We start from the raw sequence: 20,000 nt of genomic DNA, 5'->3' as shown, positions 1-20,000 counted from the left end.
TTTCATTTAATATTTGTTTACTTGAAGTGTCTCCAGAAACTCTTTTGGTTTCAAAATAGCGGCATCCATCAGCAATTATCTTTTTCACAGTTCAATCTCCCTAGACTCGGATATAGTCATGCGGACGGAGCGTAAAAATCAACAGTTTCTCCCATTACTAGCAAATCTAAAGCTTGAAGTTGACGACAGACCGACCTTGCCAACGAAGGCTCAAACAAATTTAAACTATTTCATCAATGTTAGAAATATAATAGATGTGGCGAATCTTGAGTAGTCATACGTTGCAGCGAAGGTTAAGAAGCGAGCAGATGTGGCAAGTCAAAGAGTCAATAATCGATCTTAGATGGATTGGTTCTGTCATTCCGACCTCGACCATCACGGACACTCGGTCCTCGTCTCGGCCATTCTGACCTCGACTCGTCTCTCTCCTTATTGGCCATTCCTATCCCAAAAGATGTCAAAAGCTCTCAAGCGTGCGAGCCCTGCTAAAGAATCAGTGTAGTTACAAGGTTGTCAGACCTAGTCCCCTGGATGCCTTTGTGTCTGTACCTACGGTCAAAAGGTAAGAATAATCAACACTGCCTGACCATAGAGCGGTAACGAGCTTGCCAGATTTGGTCCCCCAAATGTCACATGTCAGAGCCACTTGATAGTGATTGTTAGAATTTGCCCCCTCAGTCACGACAGGGGTCTGCCCCCATGCCAACGTGAAGATTTCTTCTTGTGAGTGTATATGATCCCTCCCACAGGTACGAAGATTCTCTCTCAATTTCCAACAACTTCATACACTTCTTTTTCTTCCTTCCTGTACTGACTTGAGTGTCAGAGTAGCCTGTTAGAAATCCCCAGCATCCTGCTAATCCGTTCGCTCAGCTTTTCTTTAGGTCCCTTCATCGGTGGGAGTGATAGTGCGTGAAGTGGCAAATTATGTGTTTTCTACGATGATCCAGGATATTATAGGTATTCTTATATCAGCCTTCTCATTTCATGATGAAGCAAGGAGTTTAAATTATTGTCCAAGTTGGATCAATACAACAGAAAGCTCGGTATATATGCATATCAAAATGACACAAAAAGTTTCAATAAAAATTACTGTTGTTTGAGGATTACTCAAAAATTTTCAATTACTCTTTAGTTGCTATTTTTTTTGGCATAAAATTTCTTTCTCTCAAAGATGGTTCAAATAATATTTCTTCAACAACAGAGAAGATTTTGTTTTCTTATTAGTCGAGATTCAGGCTTTCTTATGACGTCTTTTCTAGGAATAAAAGTCAAATATCAAAATAAGTATAACTGTACGATGTTGGTTTTCATGATGCTATAACACTTTAGCCCCTCTGAAGAATGTTAGGATTTTATAACTCCTAGCAAGGTCTTGGTTTTTATATATTTATTTTCTCCATAAGGCTGATTTATTGTTCGCCCTTATTATTAAGCTAAACATTCTGTTATACTCTCTCCGAATATCAGGATATCTTCTTTAACTCTATTTATCTTATAATTCATTTAACGAGTCGTTAATCCATACAGTATTGCTTTATAAATTTAATATTTTTCTTCTTGAAGTGCTTCAAAACTCTCAGGCACAAAGCATAAAGCCCAAAGCTCGCGATATAGCCTTACGACAGGTCTGAAACATCGAGCCCTGAACTCATGATTTTGCCTTACAACAGGCTAAGAACATCGAGTCCCGAGTTCGTGACTTTGTCTTACGACAAGCCTGGAACATCGAGCTCCGAGCTCGTGACTTTATCTTATGACAGATCTAAAGCACCGAATCTCGAGCTCGCGATTACCTTACGATAGGCCTGAAGCACCAAGTGCTGAGCTCGCGACTTAGCCTTACGACAGGCCTAAAGCACTTAACCCCATGCAAGCTCCAAGCTCGTGACATAGCCTTACACCGAACCTCGAGCTCGAGCTCCTGTTATGGCTACTTCATCCATATGGGGTGGAGTGATGACACCTCATCAAGGTATTCCAATGATAACTTAGCACAGTCAATTAATCGGACTATACCTCATTCGACTAGACTAATTGGGGATACTTGTGATGTGATAAAAATTTGTTATCTCCACGTGTTATGCGAAATAAAGTTATAAAGCTAGTTCATTCTTAAAATTATCAAATTTTAAGACCATTTCATTTGGAGAATAAGAAAAATATTTTGAAATATTTCTTAAACAAACTGTTTTACCAGGAGAATAAAAATATTTCAAATATTTTTAAATATTTCATTAACAACTCTGTAAAAGGTGGCTTATACTCATAGGCACAGATATGCACACATTAATCTTAATTTCTCTAAGTCATTAAACTTCTTTCCTCATAAAATTCTAATTTGAACGTCGAAGTGATTTGTTTAGACTTGCCCTCGGCACCCTTCTCTAGCGGTTATCTTTGAGAGGTGTGCACATCATAGAATTCGTTGATTATTGACTTGATCTTCTACGATATTTAATAAAATAATATTATTTTTTGGGTTATCAACTAAGAGAGTTCTTCTACCGCGAAGATTTCTTCATCGCTGATCCCCTCGTAGATAAATTCTAAGGGTAAGACGGATTCATCGTACTGAAAGAAAAATTTTGCCATGGAAAAAAAAAGACAAAAGAGAGAGAGAGAGAGAGAGAGAGACTTGCAGAGAACAAAAAGGGGGTAAATTTAAGGTATTTTGTAGTGATGATCGCGGTGTACCACCATAATTACAGAAGACGACAACTTAAAGACAGGCTAGAAAGAATTGACATTATATTTATGAATCTACTAGCTGGATAATAGTCCGATTTTTTAAATTATTTTGACAGCATCTGAATGAATGGTCCAACATCGGTAGTTGCTTCTGACAGATGAGCAGCAGCTAACGATGGCCCAGGCAAAAGTCTCATGCCAGCTAAAAACGTGGCGCCAAACAGAGAGAGCTGTTCTTTGCAGGCCTCTAAGCGCCATTGAAGCCAGGCTGTGCTTGTCCACAATTATTCATGGATTTCTCCTATAAAACGCCTCCTCCAAACCCTCTCTTCCTTCCACAATCCCAAGGGCACTAATTCCCTCTGCATTCTATAAATTCCTCCTCCTCCGCTTCCATTCTTCACCAAGACTAGCAAATATGGCGTCGTCCATCAAGCTCAGGCTCTTCGCCGTAGCCATGATCGCCGCCGCGATGGCCTCGACGGCCGCTGCCGCGGATGCCCCTGCTCCGGGGCCCGCCTCCTCTGCTCCGACGTCCGCGTCCCCCGCTGCTGCCGCGGCGGCTTCGGCGGCCGCCCTTGCGTTTGGTTATTTATTCTGTTAAGTAATGTTGTACAAAGGCGGTGGAGGAGGAGAGTGCCACGTATGTACGAGTGCATTTGTGGGTGGGTGGTGGATATCATTGTTGTATTGTTTTCATGGCTTTTTTTATATCATGTGATTCATTATTATTTCAGGAAATAAAGTTTTTTTTATCATTTATGAAAAAAAATATTTTACTTTTGCGAGAATATAATTTCTTAGCCAATTCCGCTAAAAGATTTTAAAAAAAAATAGAATTATTAAGGTCTTGTTTGGTTAGTGATTTGTTTTTTATATAAAAAATATTCAAATAATACCAAAAATAAGGAGAAGTTAGAGCAACGTGTTTTAATTTTTTTAATTATCCATCATTTGCTTCCACGTGATTATGTTGCGAATATTATTAAAAGTTTCTCTCGGGACTGAATTGGTTACAACGCAACAGAGTTATAAAATAATAGCAAAGGTCCTACGTCGTGACCAACTACAAATTGATTGACGAGTTCAAATAAATCATTTTAACTTTTAAAAACTTTCATTTAGATAGATCTCATACCTACGGACCCAAAGATATATGTCAAAAATTAAAAATTTTGAACTCTGACAAAGTAAAAGAAAATGGAACCTTTATTTGATTAAAAATATATATATTTCATGGTTTTTTTTTATAATTTTAAATCACAAAATAAGATTTGATATTTATATTTTGGAATACGTATTATTTATTTAGCTATTCCTATCATTATCTACTAACTTCTTTGCCAATCAAATGGAAAATAGACACTGTCATCCATGGAATGCGTTCCAGAAAGGCATTTGCCTCGCTCTGCATTTATTAATGGTTCCAGGAATTTACAAACTCAGAGAATGAACTCTGAAAATTCAAATGCCCAAGTTTTGTTAATGGGACAGCCGGGAAACATTCTCCATCAGACCATCAAATGACAAATCGAGTTTTCCAGCCATCCAATGGGAAGATAAAATACAACACAGCCACTAAAATTACTCCTAAATAGATCCAACAAAATCTGAAAAGAAAAATTATATTCCTAGAGAAGAGGATAAATGAAGGATGAGAGTCGACTCCTGGAGAATGCTAGTTAGTCCCAGGCACTTGCATCTCCTGGACCACCGTAGCCGGAAGAGCCCCCTGTCGATCCCCCTCCATATCCACTACCCCCGTTGTAATAATCTCCACCACCTCGATTGTACGATGAATCTCTCCTAAAGTCACGACCGCCAAAGCGGGCTCCACCAGATCGCCGGTTTCTGCCGCCGCCACCTCCACTGCTGTAAGAACGGGCTGCTGCATAGCGAGAGAGCCATTGTGGTACCTCCTGGTTTGATTCTTGCATCAGCTCAGCTAAAGACCTCGCCAAGGATGCATTACTATCGTTGAAGAATGCTGTAGCAAGGCCCGACTTCCCGGCCCTACCTGTCCTTCCAATGCGGTGCACATAGTCATCAATATCATTGGGGAGGTCAAAATTAACAACATGTGCCACGTGGGGAATGTCCAACCCGCGTGCTGCAACATCAGTTGCAACAAGAATTGGCGTAGCACCACTCTTGAAAGATCGCAAAGCGGCCTCTCTCTCCTGAAAGTAAAAAAACTAATATCAAGCACTTGATGAAATCAAAAGAAAAACCAACTCCATAACTATAAAAGAATCAGTGTTTATATCAACAGAGCACGATAACTACTAGTCATTTTAAAATTTGTAATTTTAAACTCACGTTGCAGCATCATTGAACAAACCACTAGCATGACTACTAAACTAGTCGGCTACAACTCCTGCACATGTTATATATGCGACATATAAACCAGACCCCTCTTGCCCATGATCAAATGTTAAATTTACCGCACAAGGCAGGTAAGTATCGGTTTTACAACAATCCTCAAAAGCTCAAACACATTTTACCGAAGTTATTCTTCTGTTTCATAATACTAAATTAGCTACTGAAAACGGAGGAATAATAAAGACAAGCAAAATTTAATTATGCAACAAGTTGATTTAAGTACCTGCTGAGTCCTATCTCCATGAATCGTAGTTGCTGGAAACCCATTCATACACAACCAGTGTTCTAATGAATCAGCTCCTCTTTTCGTCTCCACAAAGACCAATGTTAGAGCTTGCTACAGAAATTGAAGTGAAAAATGTTTCTAAATATTTTCACAAATTGTAGCAATGAAAGGCAAGTACAGAGTAATTCAGCCATCAAGTAGATATATATATATATATATATATATATATATATATATAACATAGACTGAATCTTACTTTCCCATGGGCGCCACTCTCTCTTTGGGCATGAAGAAGATCCATCAGGTGGCTTCTTTTGTCTGAATCAAGTACAAATTCCACTCTCTGAACAATCAAATCAGTACTTGACCCAACTCTTCCAACCGCAAGGAATATGTAGTTATAAAGGAAATCAGAAGCCAGCCGCTGCAAATGAATTGAAACATATTACTATACAAACTAATAGCATCTCAATCAAAGAAATAAACACAAAAAAAAAAAACAAGGCAAGAAACTCAAAAACAACTGAAGTGAAAAAGCAAATCAACCTACAAAGAAATAGGATGCCAATGAGTAGTCAGGTACCTGATAATTGGGTAGCCAAGGTACCCAACCTATTTAAATAGAGTTTAAGTACCCCAATAAATACTTGATGTATGTCCTGTGTAGATTCAAGTTTGCTTAAAATCATGGGTCCATTTAAGTTGGGAACCAAGGACTTGGGTACACACATTTATCATCTGAAATGAGTATTTGATCAAGTCAAGATTCATTAATCAAGCTTGGGTTTGGATAGTATCCAAAAATCTAGCTACCCGTTGCAATCCTAAAAAAATTTCAAATTATGTAAAACTTCAAATTGATCAAGTAGAATAGAGGTTTATTCATCTGCCTGGAGTTTTGATAGTACCCAAAAATGCAGGTATCTGCTGCCATACTTAAAAAGTGAACAAGAGATTAAGAATATATATATATATAGATATATATATATATATATATATATATATATATATATATATATATATATATATATATATATATATATATATATATATATATATATATATATATATATATATATATATATATATATATATATATATATATATATATATATATATATATATATATATATATATATATATATATATATATATATATATATATATATATATATATATATATATATATATATATATATATATATATATATATATATATATATATATATATATATATATATATATATATATATATATATATATATATATATATATATATATATATATATATATATATATATATATATATATATATATATATATATATATATATATATATATATATATATCTATATATATATATATATATATATATAGAGAGAGAGAGAGAGAGAGAGAGAGAGAGTATAATAGATTGTGCTCAAGTTCTAACCATTTTGATTTGAAATGGAATTCCATAATGCAATTAGTGTTGGATCTTTACATAAGCCTACAATATTGGTATTAGTAGATGACATCCTAGCATAATTCAATAGTGCTCATTTCACCCTTTAGATTGTTAAAAAAAATCTAGATACCCAAACTGTTATTAATATTTATTCAACACCAATTATTTTTTATTTTAACTGACTTCACTGTGAGGCTAACTAGCAATGCTTCTATAACCAAACATCCCACCATCTGAATTGAATAAAATCCAAAATGAACCATGGAACAAATATTCCAATGAATAGAGACATAATGAAGATTTTCCTGAAATAAGTTAGCAATTGTGCAGAGATTACAATACTGCAACATGATAATCTAGCTTCTATCATGAAAAGATATTCTACAACACTTTGATAATGCAGCACATGCTGTTGTCATGTCTCATAAGCATCAGAGTTAATTCAAACTTCAAAGATTATCTTCTTTTCTTTTTTTTTGAAATAAAGGTATCAGTAGTTCACCTATCATATAGGAAAAGACAGATGCATAACATTACCACATTCTAAAACAGCAATGCATATTCAATTACTATGAATAAAAATCTTCCCTAACAGCTAAGCTTTTAGAATAAGGGATCACTCAGTCAAGACATTAAGATGCAACAAAAGCATATTATGAATTCCCAGCCATCTACTGTATCAATTGTTATGGTATCACCAAACATAGGCTTGTTCGTGCAAATCCCTTGGCTTATCTTACAGTGCCTTCCAATTGCGGCCCATGGTTCAAGATTACTCCGGCTTGATCATCAATAGGAAAAGTCCATAAACCAATCTCTTTCCAAACAACTTTAAGTTAACAATTCAATCACCAGAATACAGTGAATAATTTATTTAACAGAAAGATAAAAACCTGTATCTGCTTTGGGAATGTGGCACTGAATAGCATAGTTTGCCTTTGACCTCGTGGAGGCATGTCCATCTGTTCAACAATTCTCCGAATCTGTGGCTCAAAGCCCATATCCAACATCCTATCAGCCTCGTCTAGGGCCAGATATCTAATGTGTTGTAGTGAAACCCTGGCTCTCTCCATCAAATCTACCAGACGACCAGGAGTTGCAACAAGAATATCAACACCCCTTTCTAAGTCCCGCAACTGCAAACATGAATAGTAAAAGATGCATAACACAAAGGAACAGCAATATACCAACACAAAAAATAATCCCATAAATGTCATTCCACAATATTTAGATGCATTGAAGGAAAATCAGATTGAGACAAATGAAAGATAATAAGATTCTTTGTTGAGTTGATGTCCGATATCCCAACATATTTTGCATTTTTTTTTAAATGGATGATATGAATGCACTTAAAGCTGCATTTGCCATCACACAATAAAATCACACTCAAGTTCACACTTAAATCCTATGGACATCACCAATTAGACAAGTAGTCCAAAACTATAGTTGACAGTTGTAAGAACATGATATGACAAAACACCACAGAAGTATTGACAATTAAAACAACCATAACCTTCTGTTTCTTCATCTAATTTTGAAAACAACTATCATCTTGTCTCTCTTATCTCCTTCCCTTCCTTTTTCTAAGTATGTTCATCTTTCATACTCTTTTCTTTCATCTTCTGTCGATAAGTTTCTTGTTATAAGTAGTAAAGTTGTATACTTTCCCTCTAGAAAACTTCTGAACCAAAAAAAACACATGGTATGTCATTCGCCTTTTGCTTTCCATGTTTCAAGCAAATGTCTAAAGATAGATTGCTCATGGGCCTTGACTGGCCAGCAAAAGCACCAATCTCAAGCCTAATGGGGATATTTCTCAAATAAATAAATATGTTTCTCAAATGCTATAGTGTAAAGATAGATTGCTCAAGCAAATGTCTAAAGATAGATTGCTCATGGACCTTGTCTGGCCAGCAAAAGCACCAACCTCTAGCCTAATGGGGATATTTCTCATATAAATAAACATGTTTCTTAAATGGTATAGTGTAACTGATATTCCGATCTTTCTCTTAACGGGTACTCCTCATATTCTACCCCAGGTGAAGCGTACATGAAAGGAGAATCTTTGCTTATACCCTTCAGTTGGTCGCCAACTTAAGCTAATAAGGCATTGCCAAAGAGTTTCATATCTTCATGGTATATAACCTAGAACAGAACTGCTTTAGTCGAATATGGCATTTAATAATGATAATGCCATTTCACTGTAGCTCGAGACATCGGAGCAATAAGGAAAAGAAGGAAGGGTTCGTGATGGGATCCAACTTAAGCCTTTGATCTGAATGCCCTACCTGCTGCCGAACTTCCTTCCTCATAAGCGATAGTCGTTCATGGCATTGTGTAAATGATTTAACGGATGATAAATTTACAGATAAAAATTTAGGTGGCGTACTGCAAGTATAAACTTTGTGACTTATAAAACCCAGGAACAGATTTCTCATTACAATACAAGCATGCTATTGCCGTGCAAAAGATCTTCAATACTTATTAAAGAAAAAGAAAAAAGAGTACAGTTGGACAAGAAGAGTATTCGTGGATTTCAAAGTCGAAAGACGTTAAGCTGATAATCATGTGCCTGACCAGCTTGCCAGTCCATAAAGATTCAACACAAGGTTTCTTGCACCAACTAGTCTTAAGAGGATGCCCAGATCTAGATATGTACCCATATCAAATAGTTTTACTCGAGTCCGAGTAACAGTTTGCAACCACTACTCACCCAAGTGAACCAGACTACAAAACTTCATACGTGCTGAATTTTATCTGTAACTCTAACGAGAATTTTACAGAATATATTTTATAATGTGGAATTATTACCTTCTACCAACTTTAAGATGGAACATTGAGAGCTATGTAGTGACCTTGAAAAAGTTAGAATTTAACAAAAAGGGGGAAATTTAGCCAGTAAACATCTGAATTTGTGGCTGTTTGGCCTATCAGAACACAAGGGTAAGTAACACCTAATTATCAGAAATTAGAAACCACAGGCAGATGGTGATATTCAGTTTTGTATTTTACCAATATTATATATCTTCGAGTAAGCATTACATATCCTCATACTGTGTATATTTTGCAAGTGGAGGTTGTACTGAATTATAAAATAGAAACTGAAGTCTAAATCTAAACGGGAGGAGCCACAAAAAAAATATTTTTACATATTCCATTATTTTGTAAGCCGACCTCACCTAGTGGGAAGGCTTGGATGTTGTTATATTCCATTATTTTATAACAAAGTCCATCTATTAAACATATTTCAGCCAAGGAATGAGGAAGCTTTTAGCAGTTGCAACCAATGCACATCAAGAAATGAATCGATAATTTCTTACCTATTGACTCAGTATTTTTTTATATCGTGAACTAGTTTTTTTTTTTGTTTTGAACAGGCAACTTTTACCTAAACTAACAGTTAAATACTGGGCACTTTTGACTGCAATAGCCTGCAATCTTTACAGTGATTTTGTACCATCCATTTGGATTACTAGATAGGATAATTCGCTTGTTTAAAATCTTGAAAATACTAAGACATGGATCCAATGGAACTTCTGAAATTTTAGCCATCCTTTAAAAACAAAGACACCTAGTTGCTTAAGCATTATAGTGGCCTAATTAGTGTGGATTTGCCTTTGCCAACGTTGATTCATCTAACCACAAGTTATCAAAGCGAGCATTATCATAGTAATTGTAAGAGAAACCTGTTGATTGACAGGAGCTCCACCATAGGCAACTACTACCCTAACACCTGTCTGGAAAGCAAATTTCCTGGCTTCCTCATGTATCTGTAGAGCAAAATAAAGTTAAGAAAACCATCAAACAAGGTAAAAGGCCCATAGAAAATCAAACGACATACTTGAACAGATAGCTCACGGGTAGGGGACAAAATCAAAGCAAGTGGACAAGCCATCCTTGATCCTCTTTGTCTCTGTCCTGGGGGTTGCCTCAGGATTGCACTAATGATAGGAAAGCAGAAAGCTGCTGTCTTTCCTGATCCTGTCTGAGCACAGGCCATAAGGTCCCGTCCTGCAAGTGAAATAGGTATTGCATGGCGTTGGACAGGGGTTGGCTTCACATACTTGCATCGCCTTATATTCTCATTCAGTGCATCTCCCAAATCAATCTCAGCAAATGTGTTAACTGGTGGGGGTACATTCTCACCGTTGGTATCGACAGGAATGTCTTCATAAGCATCAAAATTAATCCCTGAATTCTCTTGGCTATCAAATGCAGCTTCAGTCGTATCGTCATCTTTGGCAAAAGGGTTTACCTCACGCTCCCTCCGGTCCCACCCACCACCTCTGGTGCTCCAGCCGCCACTTCCACCCCTCGCACCACTAGCACTAGGGCGAATTGGGTCACGAATAGGGCCACCACCCCGGCGGCTTCCGCCTGCAGCTGGGGTAACAAAAGGGGGAGGTTGCCTGGTGAGTGAAGGAGCGTCTGAAATAGCTGGCGCTGCTGTGGCAGCAGAGGACTCAGAAGACTGCTGACGGCTGCGAAGATGGGGAGGAACGTAGGCAGCACGACCACCACGGGAGGGGGAAGGAGCGACGGTGGCAACGTTGCTAGGGGAATCACTGGTCACGGCCGCCGAGCTATCGGCGTTCGCGACTGCATCAGCCCATGATGTTCGCATAATTCAGGAAACAAATCCCGATCTTTCCAGCCCAAATAAAAAAAGTATCAGATCGACAGAACTACTGATCTAGAAACCTCGATTGGACCCTTGCACCGAAAATACCACCAAGATCAAATTTCTCTTCGTTCTAATGCACGCGACGATGTAGAAAAGTAGCAGCAATCGAAGAAAGAACAAAGATCGATGGGAAGGGAGAAAGAGAAGGCAAAAAAGAGTTCAATTGAGAATGCTACCTGGTGAGATGGAACCAGTCGTCGTGGATTGCGAGGAACCACAAACCCTAGTTTCATTCGGGAACGCGTGCAAGAGAAATATCAAGTGTGCTCCTGCTGGTTTTCATTTTATACAGATGGGAAGTAATTATTTTGGGTAAAAGTCGAAAGATATCTTTTTTTACTGAACTGTATGCGTACGGGGGCGCCTGTATTAATTTTTTATCACATCGTATTCGTGTAAAATAATATAACTGTCCTCCTCCTCTCATCTAAATTAATCTAAAAAAATTTTAAATAAATTTATTTGGAGTCTTAAAAAATATATTTAAATCAAAATATTTTTTGAATTTGAAATCAAATTATTAAGATTTTTATCTGATAATTAATTATAAATTTTTCAATGAATTTTAATTTAATATATTATATTTCACGTACTTCAATCCAAATCAAATATTATACTCTTTTAAAATTTAAAATTTATTATTATTCATGTTATACCAGTGTAATATTTAATTTTGACGAAAGATAAAATAATATTTAAAAATTATATCATTTTATTAACAAATAAAATAATTTTTAATAAAAAATAAATAGAAGATGTCTCTTCGCGTTCAATAAAAATAAATATTTAGTTTTACTGTTGTGGAGTTATTAATGTTTAAATAAGTTAAGATTTAATCTACTGTTAAAGTGTCGTTGCAAGAAGGTTAAAGAATAAATATTTTTGGGGCTTTGTCGAAGGGGTTTTTTCCACGCTATATTACGGCAACAAATTCTGTTACTAATCACTCAACTTTTAAAATTATTAAATTGATCATTTTGTTATGTTGTAAATATCCACGAGACTGCTAATACATCCTCCTCGTATTCCCCATACAAGCAATAGACCAGAAATGGTAGAATCTCCAGTCCAGCCAGTAACTTAAAAACAAGACTAGACCAGCCTGCTCCACTATTTACTCCAGAAACCAAAATCCAAACCGATTCAATTGGATCATTAAAAAGAAAATAAACCTTGATCAACCGATGCGTTTACATGAAAAGTGTTTACAGCCCCACCTTATGAGCATAGCACTTCACATACTACAAACTATGAAACGCAAATGTCAGTATTTCTCGGAGATGCTAGATTGAACCAAATTGTATGGCATTTGACAGCACGAGAAAACCGGTAAGGGGTGCACATTTCGTCAAGCCAAATGGCAAGAATACTTTCTATAGAAGCATACTGGGGTTTCAAGACCAACACGTGGTAGCCATGAACCCTGTAGTTTGAATCCCGAAGTTTCTGTAAAGTTTCTGTCAAAATATGGCTAAATCCTATTGCCAAAGAGTTTACCAAAACGAACATATTTAGCTATCAAACAATATAATGGTACATATAATAGTTGAAGATGAGCCCACCATGGCGACATATACTTAATGAAACAGCAGTGGAAACAAATATCTACCTCTGAGAACTGACCAAGTGATGGCTTCTTGATTTACCATCTCGTTTGTTTAACATGACAGACAACAAATGGGACAAAACAGCCTGAATAGCAGCAAAACAAGAAATATTAGTTAAGGCTAGAAATGTGATTGCAAACCACAACTCATTGTATCAACAATCCAAGCATGGGGAAGGGAGCATTGCATGATAATAATCCAAGCATCACAAAACAAATTAGATCATCACAAATCTAACTGCCAAGGCCACAGGGAAGAGAAAGGATCATTTCTAAAAACTAATTATTGCTTTTAAGGAGATAGCAACCAGTTTCTAAAAATCAATATGGTAAAACACAACAAGAAGCTATACTTACTAGTTTTAGCGTCTAATTCTAGTAGGATTGCACCTAAATTCTGCTAGAAGGGCTATATGATCAGATGGCCATTCAGGAGAAGGAATGGCAGTGTTCTTGCGTAGGTTTTCCTCATCCAATAACTCCAACAGGGATTCCACTGACAATGAGTCAGCTAAAAACAAAAATGAAACAAAATTAAAAACCAGTTGTAAAAGGTACCACAAAAAAAGGTCTGAACAAACCGAAAATTAATTTCCTATATCTATTAGATGGGAAAGGATGAATACCAGTGTAAAATATGTAATCAACAGTGCCAATAAAATCTCTGGTACAATTTGTAAACAAAGGTTCATGTGTTGTGGCATCCATTCTCCTCCTTTGTTGCTCTAATCCAGAGCTTACTCCCACCATTCTTGCAAATGATGAGTATGCACTAACCTATCAAATATAAGCTACACGTCTTAATACCAAAATTTAAAAGCTAAACATTCACAAAATGCAAAATATATACATATATACCAATGGTAGCTGATGAGCTATCTTGTGAGTAGGATGCACAATTGCCAAGGGATCAACGGCCAAGTCTGGATGCAATTGATCAATTTTTCCATTTGCCAGTAAGGCATGAGGAGCACTGCTTATAGAAAATTCTTATTTTTTTTTACTATTTTACTTATCAAATGGAAAACTAAGAAAACAGGAAAAGGTGCAAACCTTCCCGGTACAGAGTTAAAATCTCCACAGACCAGCATAGGAATATCTGCACTAACAGCAATTTTCTCCAGACCTTTTAAGAGGGTATGAACCTGAGGAATAAATCAACACAAACACAATAATACTTAGCATGATTTTTCAATAGCTAAAGAGATGCAACAAAGACCAAACAAAAGTTAGCAGGACAGGACACCTGCCATAGCTTAACATCCTTGTGCTCATGATGGGCATTTAGATGGGTGTTTGCCTGAAAGGATGACAGAGTGATTAAAAAATGTCTAGAAGCTTATATGTCACAAGATTACCAGAACGTATATATCACATCTGTAAGGCGGCAAGAAATTAACATGTGGAAACAGCTAGGCAAAAACTTAACCAGAAGGCAAAGCAATTGAAAAGCAAAAGCAAGTAAACCAATTAAATAGATCAAATCTAATATGGAATTAGCATGCAGAGAATGCTAGGTAAACTTCAATCAAAGACAAACTTTTTAACCAATTCAAAAATAAAAGTGAACGAAAACAATAAATCATTTTTGCGTGGCACAAAAGATGTAGGAAACTCTACAAATGGTCATAAAGAACAAATCCCATTAAAATTTAGACAAAGCATATTCATCATTTTAAAAAACGATGAATTTTTATTTATGCAACTTAGAGAAATTCAAAGAACAAGAAACTCACAACACAAATTAGCTGCCTTTTTGGATTATCAGTGCCATAGTTACTAAATTTCGCTTCAAGGACCACAATCAAAGCAATGTTGTCCTACAAGCAGAAATAAAGATATACAAGGATGAGATAACAAAAAACCAAACAAAAAGTGGATAAAGAATCAACTGGAAACCTTAATAAGACGGCTTAAAGCGACTTTCTTTTGACTAGCTTGAATTGCAATTTCTGCCAAAGATTGTGCAGCTTTGTTGAACTCAACCTGGATACAGATTTTTTGCATTAGACCTGATCCACCTGAATACAAGAAACATAGTGCAAGGTGGAGTTACCTCATATTTTTTGACATGTGAAAACCTGTCCCTGCGGAAAAATGTAGCACAACCATCAACAGTATTTGGATTGCCACTATAAACCTGAATCAAAGGTTGTGTTAAAAGTACAGAAGCAAGAACATGGAAAAAAAATTAAAGTAATCCAATGTGAAAGCAGACCTCTGAAGTTTTTTTCTTGTAAAGTGATTGATATCCGTGTTTATCGAGTTCTGGGGCAAAGAATTCCTCAAAATGATCATTTTGGACCTACAGATAACTTATATCATGATCTACATCCCAAACTAAATTAAGAGATCATTAAAATATTAAGCAAACAACATATATTTGATAGAAGAATATAGTGTGAGTATATTAGAAACAAGACTGATGCACTACATGCACTAAAACATTGATAAATCCAAATGAGCATGAAAGCAATAGCATTACAAGAATCTTAGTGGTGAAAGAGGGTGAGAACAAAATTTTAACTAAATGCCAACATGTAAAGGGACAAGTCATTCATACTGGATACCGAATAGTACATTAATATCAATCACAACAAAAATAATAGCAGATGAAAGCAGAATATATGATGAAATCATCAAATTTTGCAAATATTAGCATTTCTCTCTACTACAACAAAGAAATCAAATTTAAAATATGCACCTCCTGGAGACAAATGATATCAGCATGGTAACCAACAATTTCACGTAACAAATTTTGCCTCCGGTAAGGCCATGAGAGGGCCCAAGTTGGGCAGTAGCTGTATGCCTCACTTGTGGCATACACATCAGAAAGAATGTTGTACGAAAGCACAGAAAATGTCCCAGATGTCCGACCATCTACATCTAATTGCCCCAAGAGATCTCCATTCACTGGAATCATTCGGCGTGGAGTGGGTGAAGGGGCTGGAATTACTCGTGATGTCAAAACTGTATTAACATTTCCAATACTTGCTCTTGTCTCTGCATCAATCACCACACATTCAAACTTAAGAACATGATTAATGTCTTCAGCTGTGGGTGTGTATGTCCTAGAAACACCAACTTCAGACCAGGATTCCCCATTTTTGTCAGCAACAGTTATAGGATATATAGATACCGGACCAGAACTTGATGGAGCACCAGATAAACCAGAAGCAAAACTACCAGATCCACGTCCATGCACCTCTTCCTCCTCAGCTCCATTTCCAGTTTGTGCCTTTTTAGCCCGTTCATGCAATGAACGGTGATGTTGCCAAGCACTAGAGAAGCACTTAGGACTACAATGAAAACTCTTAGCAACAGGTACTTTCTCCTTGAGGCAAACCAAGCACTGTAGAGTTGCAGGCTCAGTCGGATGTACACTGCATATGGGAACTTTCTGATCACCTAGATTTCTGTACCTGAAACAAGAATTGGTTACATAAGGGGAGGAAGTCATTTGCACAAGACGAGATTATAGGCACAACATACCACTAAAAATGCAAACTTGAAACAAATAGAACGAAAGTAAGCTTCTATGTTTGTAAAACATTGGCATTCTGAGGCTTCTATTGGTGGAAATGCCTTGCATTTAGGAAAAAAAATTGAGCGTATAGGGAATAGTTTGTACAGTTGGATAAATTGGAAGCATGGATAAACCAATATATTTTATATATTGCACATAGAGAAGATATTTACTCAACACACAAAAGTTGTGTAACTTTTGTGGCCCTTAGACAAAGAAATATGATTAATCAGCCATTGATCATTTGTTCATGGGCTAAAATTTTAGCACATGTATAAAGTTGCAGTATTGCAGATATGAGGATAATACAAGGATTTACCAAAACTATATCTTGATAGGGTCCCAAGTTAACGAACAAACATTGCTGGAATGAAGTTCACATCCTAACACAACAAGGCTACTGAGAAATAAAGGATATAGAGAAAAAGGTGCACTATGTAAGTACTATTTAGCTTTCCATATGTTTTTTTTTCAACAGAAACAAAATAGATCCAAGAATTGAGACCAAAACATTGAGATGTCCCCCCATGAAATTGTTTTGATCAAAAATGCTAAGTGCGAGTATTAAAATTCTCTATATATCAGATGGTACAGAAACAATAATATTATGTTAAAATTCAAATAAAACGAATTATTATAATTAATTGGACTATGTAATTCTATTAACACAAAATAGAGAAGAGGTTATAAGCCAAACATTTAAAGGATATGTTTTTAAAGAAATATTGGTCAATTCTATGCTTCAGGAAATGAGCTTTATGTAGGAAAACAAGAATGAGGGATGTCCTTCGTCAGCTCAGAAACAGGGAGAGTGCACTTCAAAAAGAGTGTTGCACAATATGATTGTCAAAATCATGGACAAAAAATGTAAATGATAAAGAAATGAAGATTGAATTCTAAACTTTGCATGTGTAACAGAAAGAACCTGACGCCATGTTTTGTTTTCTAAATACTAAAGGAAATTGATTACAAACAGGAAGAACATGTTCACACCGCATGTTCTGTTTTCTAAATACAAAAGGAAATTGATTACCGACATTTTGGAAGCACAAAAAGCACCTCCTCAAAGATTCATAGATTAGAAGGTTTCAAAAGTTCACAACGAAATCATATAGGAAACAGCATTTGGCATCACGCCAAAAAAAAATAAACACTCACCTAAGTTATTAGAGTCAAGTGGTACTTTCCTAAATAACTAAAGGCAGTAAGCAAAAAAGACGGAGCTAGTGGAATTTGAAGTATCTTTCATACCAATGTGCAAGATTTTCATTGCCCTAGGCATCCAACTAGGAAATACTTTATCTTCTGAGAAACGTGATGATAAAAATAAAATAAAAACTTATACATAATATTGTTAACAATAATCACAAGTGTGTCGTATCAACTAGTAACTAAGGAATGATTGTGCAGTTCAAGAACTAAGATGTCATGATTCACATGAAAAGACGGGACCAAAAGAAATTTTTTAACCGAGATCAAACCCGGGGTAAGAAACATAATCATAAATGAGCACCAAAAGGTGGGTAATTTGAAGAAGCAAACAAAATGACCACTCACCACCTATATCTCATGCAGTAACCATTGAACGGGATGGACTCGGGTACTTCATCACTCGAGATGGAACCATCCGGCCGGCGCAAGAGGACATAGGGTGTGATCTCGCATCCTACGACGGGGATTTCGGACGGAAGATGAACCCGAAGCACGGTCAGCATACTTCCGCAGCGTCCAATTCCTCCCTCCCAATCCAAAACCCCAATTTCAAAACTTCGTCAGCGACCTTCAAACACGATCTCACGGACTCAATGTTGATTCCAGACAGGCAGCGGCAGAAGAGGCGCGGATCCGCCATCACCTGACCCTAGCTTCCGCCAGGGTTGATCACCTGAAATCCACGAACTATAGATCAGGGCGCTGCTCAAGTGCGCGAACCCCTACAGAAACAGAGCCACGCTTGGATGAATAACGAAACAAATCAATTCGTTGAGAGAAAGCATACCTATGGATCAATGATCGATCAGTCTTCGGTTGAAAATTCCTGAACAAGGGGAGTGCAAAGATGGAAATCGAGGCGACGGAGAGGAGTTGGGATTAGGGTTCGGGAGGAGAAGGTGACACCGAGAGAGTGCGCGGCGCTACGGGAGTACGGGAGAGGGGACTCGAGGAGCATTTAAGTAATTTAACGAATCACTAATTTCTGAGACTTAATGAGCATCTCAAATCAACCCACCATCTACCAGCCATTTCGTTTGTTTAACAGGTGGGGTCACCATAGATCGCCTGTGATAATTGGTCGGAATCACGAGGGTGGAGTTTTCCGTACTTGCGTTCGATACGCTCTTCGGTGAAAATAACACTGGGAAAGACTAGTTCAGTTAGAATAAATGATTGGTGAAGAGTTTCCTGATGACGATAATTTCACTATATTTTTTTAAATATTTTTTAAAACTATTCTCCATTTTTTAGAAATCTTACGTAGTGTTTGATTTGGTTTTTTTATTTATATTTTTAAAAAAATTACTATTTATTTTATATTTTCTAATCTCATTCTCTAAAAAAGATAAAATTTTAGAGAATTAAAAATTATTTTTTAAAAAAATAAAAATGATAAAATATCATTTTATGTGGAGAATGAGAATTGCGGCTGATAAATAAAAAAAGCAAAAATATAACTATAGTAATACTGCCACCCTAACTCTGATCGCACAACTTCAAATTCTTCTCCGATATCGTAACCTCATTGCACAACTCCTTTTCTCCCCCAACGCCGCAACCTCATCGAATTAACTTTTTTTCTCTCCAACGCCACAACTTTCCCTATACACGATCCTTTCCAATTTTCCCTTTCTTGCGCAAGTAAGCCAATGCCGCAGCCCTCCTCGTAAGTCCTTTCCTCTACGCACGATACCACAGCCCTCTCTTTTCTTCTCAGGTCTGCTGACGTCACTCATCCCTCCTCTTCGCGATTTCGTCGGCGTCAAAGTTCCATCACATTCTCTTCTATAGGTTCCCAGACGACCTTGATTTTATTGGATTCGAAGCAGAGGGAACTAGTTTCTCGAACGTATTTTTTAATTTTCTTTTATAGAAAACAAAAAATAGTATATCATATAAACATATTTTCTATTTTTTAAAAATTAGATCAGAGAATAAAAAAAAATAGAAAACGAAAAATAAAAAAAATCAAATCAAACGGACCCTTAGCTTTTAATTAATATTTACTAATACAACTTTAAGTAAAATCTCGCACGTGGTTAAACTTTAATTATGAATCTGGCCTACTATTAATTATTCGTGAAAGTGCTTTTAATCATGCGAGAAAGAAAGACAGCAGCAACAATCCAATTGCTAGAGGAGGTGGGACGATTTAAAGTTGAAAGCGAAGGAGAATAATAATTATTTTGCAGAGTACAATTTTATTTAATCTAATATTTGTTT

At 36.5% G+C, this 20,000-nt stretch overlaps 2 protein-coding genes across 3 annotated transcripts; both read right to left on the bottom strand.

The window, feature by feature from the left end:
* Positions 1 to 4,071: 4,071 nt before the first annotated feature.
* LOC141833427 (DEAD-box ATP-dependent RNA helicase 37-like) lies at positions 4,072 to 11,686 on the bottom strand. Of its 2 annotated transcripts, XM_074720875.1 has the most exons (7): positions 11,607 to 11,675; positions 10,588 to 11,459; positions 10,433 to 10,516; positions 7,640 to 7,882; positions 5,556 to 5,723; positions 5,297 to 5,410; positions 4,072 to 4,871 (listed from the first exon to the last, which is right to left on the bottom strand). In XM_074720875.1, exons 2-7 carry the CDS (start codon positions 11,368 to 11,370, stop codon positions 4,374 to 4,376), a joined length of 1,890 nt encoding a protein of 629 aa, XP_074576976.1. In that variant the 5' UTR covers positions 11,371 to 11,459; positions 11,607 to 11,675; the 3' UTR covers positions 4,072 to 4,373. The 2 variants fall into 2 exon arrangements, with proteins under 2 accessions (XP_074576976.1, XP_074576968.1); XM_074720867.1 differs by having other exon boundaries at positions 10,588 to 11,686.
* Positions 11,687 to 12,577: 891 nt separating this feature from the next.
* LOC141837582 (carbon catabolite repressor protein 4 homolog 1-like) lies at positions 12,578 to 18,690 on the bottom strand. The gene is made up of 13 exons (XM_074724966.1): positions 18,562 to 18,690; positions 18,120 to 18,447; positions 15,741 to 16,458; positions 15,255 to 15,341; positions 15,093 to 15,176; positions 14,936 to 15,022; positions 14,773 to 14,856; positions 14,283 to 14,336; positions 14,090 to 14,181; positions 13,895 to 14,009; positions 13,663 to 13,813; positions 13,394 to 13,547; positions 12,578 to 13,122 (listed from the first exon to the last, which is right to left on the bottom strand). The coding sequence occupies exons 2-12, from the start codon at positions 18,275 to 18,277 to the stop codon at positions 13,399 to 13,401; spliced, it is 1,779 nt and encodes a 592-aa protein (XP_074581067.1). The 5' UTR covers positions 18,278 to 18,447; positions 18,562 to 18,690; the 3' UTR covers positions 12,578 to 13,122; positions 13,394 to 13,398.
* Positions 18,691 to 20,000: the final 1,310 nt, after the last annotated feature.

The sequence above is a fragment of the Curcuma longa genome, chromosome 1 (genome assembly GCF_044706935.1).
Source record: "Curcuma longa cultivar G26 ecotype Majalengka, Jawa Barat chromosome 1, ITB_CL_G26_1.1, whole genome shotgun sequence".
NCBI lineage: Eukaryota > Viridiplantae > Streptophyta > Magnoliopsida > Zingiberales > Zingiberaceae > Curcuma > Curcuma longa.
Note: the sequence above shows the minus strand (reverse complement) of the source record. Positions and strands in the feature narration are given on the sequence as shown.